The sequence below is a fragment of the Martes martes genome (genome assembly GCF_963455335.1).
Source record: "Martes martes genome assembly, chromosome: 3".
Classification (NCBI taxonomy): Eukaryota; Metazoa; Chordata; class Mammalia; order Carnivora; family Mustelidae; genus Martes; species Martes martes.
The window spans coordinates 141,225,942-141,240,251 of NC_137890.1; the positions used below are offsets into that span (position 1 = coordinate 141,225,942).

Below are 14,310 nucleotides of genomic sequence, written 5' to 3' on the forward strand. Positions count from 1 at the left end.
CATAGCCAACAGGCAAGTGATTTCCTGACTGTTAGCCCCGCTTTCTGACAATAATATACAATTTGGCTTTGTCAGCTTCATACATAAAACTGACAGATAGTTTTCTGCTTATTGACATTTAGTTTGTTTTCTTCTCCACAAGTTTTGTTTCACACTAAAGTTAAGACCCTGTAGGACCCAATTAAATGAAACTTTGCAAGACTTTATTTGAAAAGTAAAGGACATGAAACAGTCAAGGTAATGGTGAATAATCTTCAAGATTCTGTGAAAGACTAATAAAAAGCCATGGAAAATGGAAAGTGGTTATCGAAGCGAGGTGATAAAAAATACACTTATGAAATAACCCAAGAAACCAAGGGGGCAGTTGTGAAACCAAAAGAAGAAAACAAGTCTTTCTGCTAAGTAAAAATGCCAAGGAGAGAATGGAAGGCTTTAATAACATACGCAAAATCACAGGTACTGTATGTCATGAGTAAATTTAAACACGAATGGAACCCATGAGATTAAAAAGCTTAGGTAATTTTGAAAAATAGTGGGACAATTGGAAAGAACTTAATGAAACTATCAGATTAAGATTTAATACAATGAAAATTTGAAGTTTACTCAGCTGAACTGAATCTAGAAACTTACAGGAATATTGAAGGAGAAGACAGAGAGCTTACCATTTTTTTTACACATGTCTTCTCATTGCTAGAAATGTGAATTAGTCACTGAAAATCCTGACAAGGTTTTCTGGATATTTTCCCTGTCAGGCAAGCAGAGTTGGAGCTGTGGAGGCATGGAAACAACTAGGACTGCGGAAATCAAGAATTGAGTCTCCTGTAGGGGAGTCAGAAAATGGTAGCATGTGTGGTGGGCAGGGGTGTGTGTGTGTGTGTGTGTGTGTGTGTGTGTGTAGTTGAGCATGGTTACCTTTTCTTTCTAAAGAAAAGTCCAGTGTGGGGAAGGAGAAATGTTGTCAATTTAACTGCCAAGCATAGTCTCAGATCCTTATCTGTGCATATCCCAAGGATTTCTTGAACTCTTTTTAAGTACTAGATGCCATGATAGGCTCTGTAGAGAGGTTATAGATAAAACAAATTTGGTCCCTGCCCTTAAGAAGTTTATAGCCAAGTTGGAAGTACAGGCAAATGGTTTAATGCATGTTGTAATAGAAGAGTGGGACAATGTGCTAGGGAAATGGAGAAGAGACACCTAGCATGGACATGGTATAATTAGGGAAACCTTCCTGGAGCAAATGATCTCTAAGCTCAGACATGAATAAGGGTAAGTAGAAGTTAGCCAGATGAAGTGTGAAGAAGATAAGTTGCTTGTTTCAAAGATTACATCATACCATGAGTTCAGTGCCTTTATAAAGCATTGGCCTGGCATACAATAAGCCCTCATAAATGGCAGTTTTTAATATTTTATTGTTGCCGGTTATAGGTAGTGGTCAGACAGAACTTTTCCTGTATAAGACAACACACATGACACAATGTTTCCATAAATATGAATGATAGAATTCTATATTAATATTTGCCTATTATTATTTAACAGGCCTATAAAATCCTGATGTTTCTCATTGCAGTTCATTTTGCTTGCAGAAGAAAATTGCAGGTGTCATATATTGCGATCTCTCCATATAACAAAAATGTAAAATAGAATCAGGATAATATACCTTATAGAAATCACGGAAGTCATCTGATCCAGTCCTCCCCTTTAACACACAAGAAGACTGGGTTAGCCATTTGCTCAAAGTAACAATATCATTGGCTAGTGGCAAGATAAGACAAAAAAGCAGATGTTCTGACCAACAGTTCATTATTTGTTTCCTTCATACCACATTGCCACTTGTAGAATTTTTTCAAGGCCTTCAACTTTGCTGTAAAATTGTGTTACTGTTGTTACCTTGATATTAATTTCCACTATTACCTTTGAAGTTTTGATGTGCTTTAAAAAAAATTTTTTTTTAAATTTCTTTTCAGTGTTCCAGAATTCATTGTTTATGCACCACACCCAGTGCTCCATGCAATACGTGCCCTCCATAATACCCACCACCAGGCTCACCTAACCTCTCATCCTCCTTGCCTCCAAAACCCTCAGTTTGTTTCTCAGAGTCCACAATCTCTCATGGTTTGTCTTCCTCTCCAATTTCCCCCAACTCTTTTCTCCTCTCCATCTCCCAATGTCCTCCGTGTTATTCCTTATGCTCCACAAGTAAGTGAAACCACAGGATGATTGACTCTCTCTGCTTGACTTATTTCACTCAACATAATCTCTTCCAGTCCCATCCAAGTTGATACAAAAGTTGGGTATTCATCCTTTCTGATGGAGGTGTAATACTCCATTGTGTATATGGACCACATCTTCTTTATCCGTTCATCCTTTCTAGTACTTTATTTGCTCTGAGAATATGTGTATTTATTAATTTCACTTGAACAATTTTACTTTTACATTAAGAGCAAGGAATACATATAATGCTACTAACCATTTTCATTTTAAACCCTTAATTTATTATTTGCAGTAGATGAACATATTTTAAACTCCATTTGTTTCTTGTTGGGTTAAGGTTTCATTCAGACTGTACCTTTGCAGGAATACTAAGGTATTAACTAAAGACCTGGGAAAATAATCTGTAGTTAATAATCTAAATAATGCTCTCCTTCTAACATGCCCCTGACTGCCACGGTGGTAATGTTCTTTCTTGGTTATTATTGTTGCACAGTTATGCTCACATGCTCTGTTTAAAGCTATATAATTAGCAAACCACTAAAATGTTCTTCTGGGCTATTCTTCCTTTTGCTCACTGTTCTTTCACTCAAGAGTCTTCTATATTTTAGCTTGTTGTAATAATATTGATTCCTTTGCCCACCTGCCAGCTTTCTTATTCTTGGGCGTCTGAAAAACACCGTAATTGGTTGTCATTCTCTCCGCATGGGAGCCATCCAAATCCCTTGACTGCCTCTGGGAATCCATTGGATAAGGATTTTTTTTTTCAATGGCACCTGTTTGCCACCGGATTCTTCACCGTGTCCATTGTGCATTCTGAAAAGTCCTGTTTACCTTACTGCCTGGAAACCGATTACTGCAGAGCCTGTTTCTTGTCAAGATCTCACAACTCTAACTACTTAGGATATAATGCTACCTTCAACAACCTTCCCCCCTCTATTCTTTACCTTTTTTTTTTTTTGAGTATGGTTATAATTACAGGTGATATTGTAAGTTATTGATTTCAAGCAGACCTCTAAGGGTCCCTAACCATTCTTATAATTCCAATATTAGGTGCAGCAATTTAGTTTCTAAAGGTTGATGCTGACTTGCTTGAGAGTCTTTTCCCCAGAATTTCATGTATATGTGTGTTATCTGACATCTTAACCCATTGGCTTTTGATTGCTGAACTTGAGTTTGTTTCATGATTTTTCAGTGTGTTTGTCCCATTTCAAAACCTACCATAGCCTCTCAAACAGTTTTTACTTATGTGGATTTAATATAAACTTAACCAGCTAAGAAAACTTAAAAAATTAACAAACTACCATAATCTTTTCTTCTCTGGAGAACAGGAGAAACATCATTTAGACTTGCAAATACAAAGAGGGGTAAATTGGCTAACTTGGTGGATGAAGTGTGTTGCTCCAGTTTTATTGGTCTGGTTGTTGTTGTTGTTATTATTATTATCATTATTATTTTGCTATACTTGCCTTTGGAAAGAGGCATCTTCTCCAATTATAGATATTTGCTTATGCATTGGCTTCTTTAAGTCTTACGCATCACATATAATCACATTATAATTCCTGTGTTAGTTTTTTTTTTTTAAGATTTTATTTATTTACTTGACAGAGATCACAAGTAGGCAGAGAGGCAGGCAGAGAGAGAGAGAGAAGCAGGCTCCCTGCTGAGCAGAGAGCCCAATATAGGGCTCGATCCCTGGACCCTGGGATCATGACCTGAACCAAAGGCAGAGGCCTTAAACCACTGATCCACCGAGGCGCCCCTATTCCCGTGTTAGTCTTAAAAGGTGAGAAGAGTAGTTCTAAAACCCAAGCTTCTTTCTATTGAAATTTATAAAACTAGTAGTCTTAGTACTCAGAAAGGCTAATTTTTTTTTTTTAAATTTCTTTTCAGCGTAACAGTATTCATTGTTTTTGCACCACACCCAGTGCTCCATGCAATACGTGCCCTCCTTAATACCCACCGCCTGGCTCCCCAAACCTCCCACCCCTCACCCCTTCAAAACCCTCAGGTTGTTTTTCAGAGTCCGTAGACTCTCATGGTTCACCTCCCCTTCCAATTTCCCTCAACTCCCTTCTCCTCTCCATCTCCCCATGTCCTCCATGTTATATGTTATGCTCCACAAATAAGTGAAAGGCTAAATTTATGCTACTTTTCTTTTTTTTTTAAGATTTTTTTTTTTTAAAGATTTGACAGTCAGAGATCACAAGTAGACAGAGAGGCAGGCAGAGAGAGAGAGGGAAGCAGGCCCCCTGCTGAGCAGAGAGCCCGATGTGGGGCTCGATCCTAGGACCCTGGAATCATGACCCGAGCCGAAGGCAGAGGCTTTTTTAACCCACTGAGCCACCCAGGCACCCGTGGTTTCTTTATTTTTACAGAATTTGTTTTACAGAATTTATTTTTACAGAATTTTAAGAATTTTAAATTTTGGAAAAATTTAAACATATACAAGTCTATTATCATTCAATGGCAACAATTATCAAATCATTAGTCAAATTGGTCTTATGTATACTGATACTCTTGAGCATTGGGTAATAATGAGCAAATCCCCAGACATTGTACCATTAGATCTGTTAGTATTTCAGTATATATCTCTAAAATTAAAAAGACTCTTTAAAAAAGCATAGCTTTTTAAACTATAACTTTTTTAACTTGGCAGTCAGTTGAGTGTCTGACTCTTGATTTCAGTTTAGGTCATGATCTTGGGGTTGTGGGGTTGGGTCCCCCATCAGACTCTGCTCAGCAAGGAGTCTGCTCCTTTTCTTTGCCCTATCCTTTATTCCTCTCCCTTCTCTCTCTCTCTCTCTAAAATAAATGGATAAATCTTTACAAAAAATTAAAATTAAAAACCAGAACTATGTTATAATCATACCTAAAAGCTTCAACAATATTTCCTTAATATTATCAACTAATCAATATCCAAATGTTTTTGTTTTATAATTTTTACATTTAGTTTATTCAAATCAAAACCAAATATAATCTATATATTGCATTTGATTACTATATTACTCAAATCTCTTTATCAATAATTCTCCTTCCTTTTTTTTTGTAATTTGTTAAAGTCCTTTAATGTTTTTCAAATTTCAGTTTTGTTGATGACATCCCCATGTAACTATTACTCCATTAGTTGAATTTCCCATAACATAATAGATAGGTCTAGCGAGTTGATGATATTAATTTTTATTTTTTGGCAAAAATACTTCATAGGAATGTTGTATATTTCCATCAGGAGCCCAAAATATCTGCCTGTTTCTCTGTGATGTTAACATTGTTCAGTGTGTTCAGTTGTTACCAGCCTGATTCTTCTATTATAAAGTTTCCCATCTGCTATTAACATGAAGTGTTTAGTAGTCATTGATGATCATAAACAAGGATTTATGATTTCATTAGCTGTTACAAAATGGTATATTCTAATACATCTATTTCTTCTTCAGTTATTAGGTTTTGTCTAAAAAGGTTTGTTTTGGTTACATAGAAGGTAATTATTGGGCATCTATGATGTGCTAGTACTCTGCTAGACGGTATAAGAGGAAGACAAAATACATACGTATCATGGACCCTTCTGTAAATAAAAATTAAACATTATGCTCAAAATGATTAGAGAACACCTATGGTAAGGTAAGTGAAATAAGAAAAGAGAAATGATTATGGGTTGAAGAATATTTCATGGAAGAAGTGGAACATGTACTGGGCCAAGAAGCATTCAGTGAAATAGGGGGAAATGGAGGGTGTTTCAGATGGGAGAACAGTTTGCGCCAAACCATGAGGCTAAGAACAAGAATGGTCACATATGGAAAGGCACAGGAAGAAAAAAATCTATGTAGAGATTACACATTAGTTAAATTAAAATGAAGCATTGATTTTGAGTAAGAAAACTAAATTACTTAGGTCCTATTGGGATAAATTGGCATCACCCCATGAAATCTGGCATTTTTCTCAATATATTTGGCATATAGACTTTGGGTGAACAAGGAAACTACAGCAAAGTGGCCTAGAAAAATTCAGTACTTTAGAAATTGATTTGTCATAAGTAAAACTCATCTGATCTTAAGAAATATAAGATTGCCCAAATCAGATGTAAAATGTAAAGAATTAGTTGTTTTGATAGGTGTACACCATAATAAAAAATACAAACTATAGTGATACTTGTGGTTCCACAGAACAAACCAGGATATTTGAAAAAAGAGGCAGGTTCACAGGGCTTGTGAGGCTGTGGCAAAGTTAAAGATGTTGAGTTTCATTTTGAAAATATTGTATTTTGAGTACACGTGCAAATAGTAAAGACCTTAAACATTTGTTAGGATAGAATTGCAGACAAAAAGACAAAGCTGATGTTGTACACTTTAGTCATACACACACAGAAGTGATAGGTTAACTCATAGGAGACACATATAACAAGCACAGAGAGGCTGAGTTCATGGAAAAAGACTAGCAATAGGAGCACCAGGGTGGCTCAGTCTGTGAAGTGCTGGACTCATGATTTTGACTCAGGTCATGATCTTGGGGTCATGAGATTGAGCCCCAGGTCAGGCTCCGTTCTCAGCATGGAGTCTGCTTGAGATTCTCTCCCTCTGCCATCACCCATCACCACCACCACTCATGCTCTCTAGCTTTCTCCAAGGGGGGAAAAAAAAAGATAGCAGGAGAGTTGAGAGTGGAGGATGGACAGAACAGGAAAAGAAGAGAGTAGTACACATTAGTGGAGAATCAGAGATAACATTGTTGTGGGTCAGGAAGGAAAGAAGATTAATTGGGAAGAGATGGTCAGCAGGGTCAACATGATGTACCACCATCACTAGCAACATTTGACAAGACACTTGATTTTAATACAGTATGTTACAGATGGAAGATGGCTGATAGGAAGGAATGGCTTGGGAGTGGGAGATCAGGACAGAAGACATGTGATCTTATCCTAGGAATGGGCTTCCAAAAGAGATGGTAAATATAAGGACTAGGGCAAGCAGCAGATGGGGAAACCTAGGTGTGTCTGAAAACCAGGAGTCTGGATTTCCTTTTTTTGGGGGGGGGATCTATTTATTTATGTTAGAGAGAAAGCACATGTGAAGAAGAGAAGGAGCCAGGGGTGGGGGAGAAAAACAGACTCCCTACTGAACATGGACTTCCCCCCACTCCGGACTCCATCTCACAACCATGAGACTGTGACCTGAACTGAAATCCAGAGTTGGGCACTTAACCAAATGATCCACCCAGTCACCCCTCCTTGGTTATTTTGGTAAATAAGGCAAAGTATATTTTTAGAAAACAAACTTAGAATAGTGAGAGTGCACAAAGAGCTTAACTATTTAGTCACTTTAATTCATTATATTTTAGGACATTTTATCTGTTCTATTCTCATTTTATGTATTACCATAATGAGTCATCCTTATATCAAACATAAGATATGAGGTATTAAATTGGAAATGCTAGTTCCTTTCTTTTCTGAAAAGAATTCTGCATCTTCATCTTCCTTCTTTCTGCTTTCTTAATTTTCTTAGTGTATGTAGAACATGTAAATATTTGTTTCGATTTTGTTAGTTTCATTGGTTTGCTGCCTACAAAGAATAACACATATTTATTGTAAAAATGTCACTCAGCACAGAAAGGCTTAAAGAATAAATTTTTTGAATTTCATGAAATGATGCTATTCAGAGATAACCAGTATCATTATTTTGGTAAACCTCCTTCTAAGTCTTTTTCTAGGTATAGATATATAGATGAGTGGGGGAGGAGCAAGATGGCAGAGAAGTAGGAGACCTAAATTTCCTCTGGTCCCAGGAATTCAGATAGATAGTTATCAAACCATTCTGAACACCTACAAACTCAACAGAAGAACAAAAAAAAAAAAAAAAAAAAAAAGAATAGCAGCAATTCTGTGGACAGAAAAGAGACCATTTTCTGGAAGGTAGGACTTGCGGACAAGTGAATCTGAGATGATATATGGGACAATAGACTACAGGGGGTGGGGCCAGCTCCTGGCAAAAGATTGAGCAGCAGAGCACAAAATCAGAACTTTTAGAAGTCTGCTCCATGGAGGGACATCACTCCAGTGGCTAAGCAGGGGAGTGGAATCCTTGCAGTGTGGTCTCAGGATCCTCAGAATCACAAAAGACCAGCGGTGCCTGAGTGTGGCAGAACTCCTAGGTATCAGAGTGGGGAAGCTGGCTGCAGGGACAGAGCCGAGGAGTGGGCTCTCAGCTCAGGGTTGCCATAGACCTTGATCTCCGAGACAGTTGGCCACTACTCTTCAAGCAGAGACCCAACAAGCAGCAGCTCTGGAGTGGCACAGGAGCATGCTGTAAGAATCTGCTAGGTTTGGAGACTCCAAATGGGCCATGTGCCAGAGATAGAAATGCTTGGTCACAGGCCAGGTGAGTTCAGAGTGCAGCCCAAGACCAGAGAGATAGGCATGATTGACTGCTTTTCTCTGAGGACTCACTGAAGAGGGGGGCCCCGAACTCTCAGCTTCTCTGGGGTCAGAGATTGGGAGGCCACCTTCTTCATTCTTGTCCTCCAAAGCTGAATGGAAAGCATTCAGGGAACAAATGCTACTGAGACCAAAACCGAGCAGATTAGTTAGCCTGGCCCCTGGCAAGGGTGGTTCAATTCTGCTTTGGTCGAAGACATTTGAGAATCACTGCAACAGGCCCCTCCCCCAGAAGATCAGCAAGAACATCTAGCCAGGACCAAGTTTACTTACCAATGAGAACTACAGAACTCCCAGTGCTAGGGGAATACAGCACATAGAATTCATGGCTTTTTCCCCATGATTCTTTAGTCTTTCAAAGTTAAATTTTTAAAAATTTCTTTATGATTTGTTTTTCTATTTTTAAAATCTTTTCTTCTTTGCTATTTTTAAAAAAAGATTATTTATTTATTTACTTATTTGAGAGAGAGACAGACAGCATGAGAGGGGAGAGGTCAGAGGGAGAAGCAGACTCCCTGCCAAGCAGGGATCCTCATGCGGGGCTCGATCTTGGGACTCCAGGATCATGACCTGAGCCGAAGGCAGTCACTTAACCAACTGAGACACCCAGGTGCCCTCCTCTTTGCTATTTTAACCAACATCTTATCAATACCTTTTTAAAAATCTTTTTTAATTTTCATCTTTATAGTCATATTCTATCCCTTCATTGTATTTAACCTTATTTTTTGTATATATAAGCTTTTCTTTCTTTAAAATTTTGGGGATAGTTTCTTCTAATAGACCAAAATATACCCTAAATCTAGTTTATGGCTTTGTTTTAGTCTCCTGTCTGATCACATTCTCTCCTTTTTTTGTTGTTGTTGTTAAATTTTTTTCTTTCTTTTTTCAACCAACTTATTATCTTATCAATTCCTTTTTAAAAATCTTTTTAAATTTTCATTTTTGTAGTATTATTCTATCACTTCATCAAATTTACCCTTATTTTTGTGTATATATATGTTTTTCTTTCTTTAAAATTTTGGGAGGCAGTTTCTTCTAACAGACCAAAATACACCCCAAATCAAGTGTATGGCTCTATTCTATTTGCCATCCTGGTCATATATATATATTTTTTCCTTTCTTTTCCTCCTGGTTTTGGGTCTCTTCTGATTTGTTTAGTGTATATTTTTTCTGGGGTCTTTGTTACCCTCTTAGTGTTTTGTTCTCTCATTCATCTATTTTTCTCTGGACAAAATGACAAGCAGAAAAACTCACCTCAAAAAAAGAACAAGAGGCAATACTGATGACTAGGTACCTAATCAATACAGACATTAGGAAGCTATCAGAACTAGAGATCAGAATGATGATTATAAAGATGCTAGCTGGGCTTGAAAAAGCATAGAAGATACTAGAAAATCCCTTTCTGGAGAAATGAAAGAACTAAAATCTAACCATGTTGAAATAAAAAAAGCTGTTAATGAGATGCAATCAAGAATTGTTACTGCTCAGATAAATGAAGCAGAAGAGAGAGTTAGTGATACAGAAGACCAAATGATGGAGAATAAAGAAGCTGAAAAAAAGAGATATAAACAACTGCTGGATCATGAGGGGAAAATTTGAGAGATAAGTGATACCATAAGATGAAACAATATTAGAATAATTGGGATCCCAGAAGAAGAAGAAAGAGAGAGGGGGGCAGAAGGTATAGTGTATCAGATTATAGTGGAGAACTTCCCTAATTTGGGAAAGGAAACAGGCATCAAAATCCAAGGGGCACAGAGAACCCCCCTCAAAATCAATAAAAATAGGTCCACACCTTGTCATCTAATAGTAAAACTTATAAGTCTCAGAGACATAGAGAAAATCCTGAAAGTAGATTGGGACAAGAGGTCTGTAACCCACAACTGCAGAAATATTAGATTGGCAGGAGACCTATCCACAGAGACCTGGCAGGCCAGAAAGGACTGGCATGATATATTTAGAGCACTAAGTGAGAAAAATATGCAGCCAAGAATACTATATCCAGCTAGGCTGTCATTGAAAATAGAAGGAGAGATAAAAAGCTCCCAGGACAAAAAAAAACTAAAAGAATTTGGAAACACCAAACCAGCCCTACAGGAAATAACAAAAGGGGTTCTCTAAACAAAGACAGAGCCCAAAAGTAACATATACCAGAAAGGAACAGAGACAATATACAGTAATATTCACCTTACAGGCAATACAATGGCACTAAATTCATATCTTTCAGTAGTTACCCTGAATGTAAATGGGCTAAATGCCCCCAATCAAAAGACACAGGGTATCAGAATGGATTAAAAAAAGAAGACCCATTGATATGCTGTCTACAAGAGACTGATTTTAGACCCAAAGACACCTCCAGATTTATAGGGAGGGGCTAGAAAATCATTTACCATGATAATGGACATCAAAAGAAAGCTGGGGTGGCTATCCTTATATCAGATAAATTAGATTTTTAAACCAAAGACTATAAAAAGAGATGAGGAAGGACACTATATCCTAGTTAAAGAATCTGTACAACAAGAAGATCAAACAATTGTAAATATCTATACTCCTAACATGGAAGCAACTAATTATATAAACCAATTAATAACAAAATCAAAGAAACACATCAACAATAATACAATAATATAGGGGACTTTAACACCCTCCTCACTGAAATGGGCAGATCATCTAAGCAAAAGATTAACAAGGAATAAAGACTTTACATGACATACTGGACCAGATGGACATCACAGATATATTCAGAACATTCCATCCCAAACAACAGAATACACATTATTCTTTAGTGCACATGGAACATTTTCCAGATTCTCCTGGGTCACAAGTCAGGTCTCAACCAGTACCAAAGATTGGGATCATTCCCTGCATATTTCAGACCACAGTGCTTTGAAACTAGAACTCAGCTACAAGAGAAAGTTGGAAGGAACTCAAATGCATGGAGGCTAAAGAGCATCCTACTAAAGAATGAATGGGCCAACCAGGAAATTAAAGAATTTAAAAAATTCATGGAAACAAACAAAAATGAAAACACAACTGTTCAAAATCTTTGGGATACAGCAAAGGCGGTCCTAAGAGTAAAGTATATAGCAATACATAGATGATATTTTATGTTGAGATCATACTATTAATGTAGTTTTGCACCTGCTTTTTTGCGTCTAATAATATGTTGTGGACATTTTTATGTCAATGAATATAGGTATAGACCATTCTTTTTCAATGGCGGTCATTGCATGATGTATCAGAATTAATTTAAGACATCTCCTGTTGCCAGACATCCTGTTGCTGTGAATGCATGAATGAATGCTTAGTTGTCTGAGTTTTGATTGATCTTGGTGTTTGACATGGAATCAATTAGACTCTTTCTAATTTTTCTGCTTAAACAGCACCACAGGGAACACTCCTGTGGATACATTTTTGTGCACTTATCCAACTGATTGTCTTCTTTGAATAACTTCCCCAAAATGTGGTTGTGGGTCAAAGGCTATGCATATTTTATATTGTGATACATATTTATTTACATATTGTCCAGTGTCCTTTAGAAGTGCAGTACCAATTATGCTTCTACCAATAATATCAATCAATACCCAGAAAGTTCTTTTAAATGTCTTAAAAATTTTTTTCATCTTCAATCAGGCTCATTTTCCTCACTTATAAATAAGGATGAAATCTATCAGTGGTTCTTAAACTTTTAGGATCGTAGGATCATTTGAGAATTTTTTTTTTTTAAAAGATTTTATTTCTTTATTTGACAGAGGGAGAGATCACAAGTAGGCAGAGAGGCAGGCAGAGAGAGGGGGAAGCAGGCTCCCTCTTGAGCAGAGAGCCCGATGCGGGACTCGATCCCAGGACCCTGGGATCATGACCTGAGCTGAAAGCAGAGGCTTTAACCCCCTGAGCCACCCAGGCGCCCTCATTTGAGAATTTTTGAAAACTGATTAGAAACTTAAACTGTCGTTTCAGAAAAACAAACCTGTGCAAAAATAGAGAAACTTATACGTACTATTTTTGAGAATTCATAGATTCTTTGAAGTCAATTCACAGACTCTTTAGGATCTCAGTCCATGAATCTAAGTGAAGAAACCCTGAATGAGATGATTTTAAAGTTGCTTTCTCTTTTTAACACTTACACACACACACACACACACACACACCCCTTACATACACATCATGCACACATCACACACAGAATTTTAATGTGTATTTGGAAAAGCTTTGACACCTGCTTGATCTAGAACATAGTCTTATAAAACCTCTGTAAAATCACTTGACTGGATATAGTTATTGGAATGAGTTTCCATTTATTTCAGGTTCTTCAATGGCGAGCCCACCAGGAAGAGGTAGCAAGATTGGAAATGGAAATTTCTGCCAGGAGAAGAGAAAAGGAGAAGGAGAAAGAGAAGCTTTGGAAGGAGAAGGAATTGTTACAAAGAGCAGAGAAGAAAAAGAAAGTATGAAATCTGCTATTTCTGCGAATGCATGAATGAATGTTTAGTCGTCTGAGTTTTGATTGATCTTGGTGTTTGACATGGAATCATCACAGGCAGTTCTTAGAAAGATTCATAAGATTCTAGTGGAGTCTTGCTTCAGTTCATTTAAGCTTCAAAATTTGTGGATATGGAGGAGAATTCACTTTATTAACCTGCTTGAGCACAGGTAAATGTGATTAGAAGAAATGCTGTAGGGAAAGAAAAGTCAGGGTTTATGACTTGTTAAGTCTAGTTCTAAGTAGGGACATGCAAAGACGAGAGGATACCAGGGTAACATTTTGGTTGACTGCAGTGTAGCAACCAACTGTCAAAAGAGGTCTTTGCTGGCAAAATACATTGTACCAAGGTCAGAGCGGCTTATGGCACACCAGAAGGCCCTTTAAAGAATTTACTTCCTGACTTATTATTTGTTAGATTGTTTGTTTTTCATTTGCTGACACGAATTCATCACTCTACTTTTGAGCAAACATTTGCTTCCCAGTTTTCAAAAAATTAATCACAGCATTTATTAACAGCTTCAAAATGATTGCTGAAATTCCATGAAAGGAAAAAAGTGAATTTGAGATGGGATTTTAAACATGTCTCTGGGATATTTATTTAGATGTTTTTGTTTATTTTATCAATTTTTGTGCTGTAAACAAACACATGAGTACTCATCACCTAGCATTGAAACTCTTAAGGTTTTTTATTCTTTTATAGATTTATTTTATTTTACAGATAAAGTTGAAGTCCTCTCTTTAGGATGTACTCAGTACCATTTTCCTTCTTACCTCCTCAAAGCCAGTCTCGATCATAAATTTTATTCCTATCTTTACAGGCCATCAATTGCTTTTAACATTTTTTTTTTAAGATTTTATATATTGACTTGACAGAGTGAGAGAGCACAAGCAGGGGGAGTAATAGAGGGAGAGGGAAAAGCAGGCTCCCTGCTGAGCAGGAAGCCTGATGTGGGACTGCGATCAAGACCTGAGCAGAAGGCAGACACTTTACCAACTGAACCACCCAGGAACCCTGCTTTTAACACCTTTTAGTATGTAACTTGTGACTTTTACACTTTTTCCTGAATACTTTCGGACTGTATCATTCTGTGACATGTACTTCTTCATTTAACCTTAACTTTTGAGATACAGCTATATTAATAAACAGAGATGGAGTTCACCCCTTTCCACTGTGATATACTGTTTCAACAGA

At 37.2% G+C, this 14,310-nt stretch overlaps 1 protein-coding gene across 1 annotated transcript in view; it reads left to right on the forward strand.

Annotated features, from left to right (window-relative positions):
* CCDC148 (coiled-coil domain containing 148) overlaps positions 1–14,310 on the forward strand; it is a gene marked incomplete at its 3' end in the record, with an annotated part of 178,290 nt that overhangs the window by 85,911 nt on the left and 78,069 nt on the right. Inside the window, exon 11 of the mRNA XM_080797922.1 lies at positions 12,940–13,080. Within this exon, the coding sequence (XP_080654048.1) occupies positions 12,940–13,080 (141 nt within the window). The remainder of the gene's footprint in view (positions 1–12,939; positions 13,081–14,310) is intronic.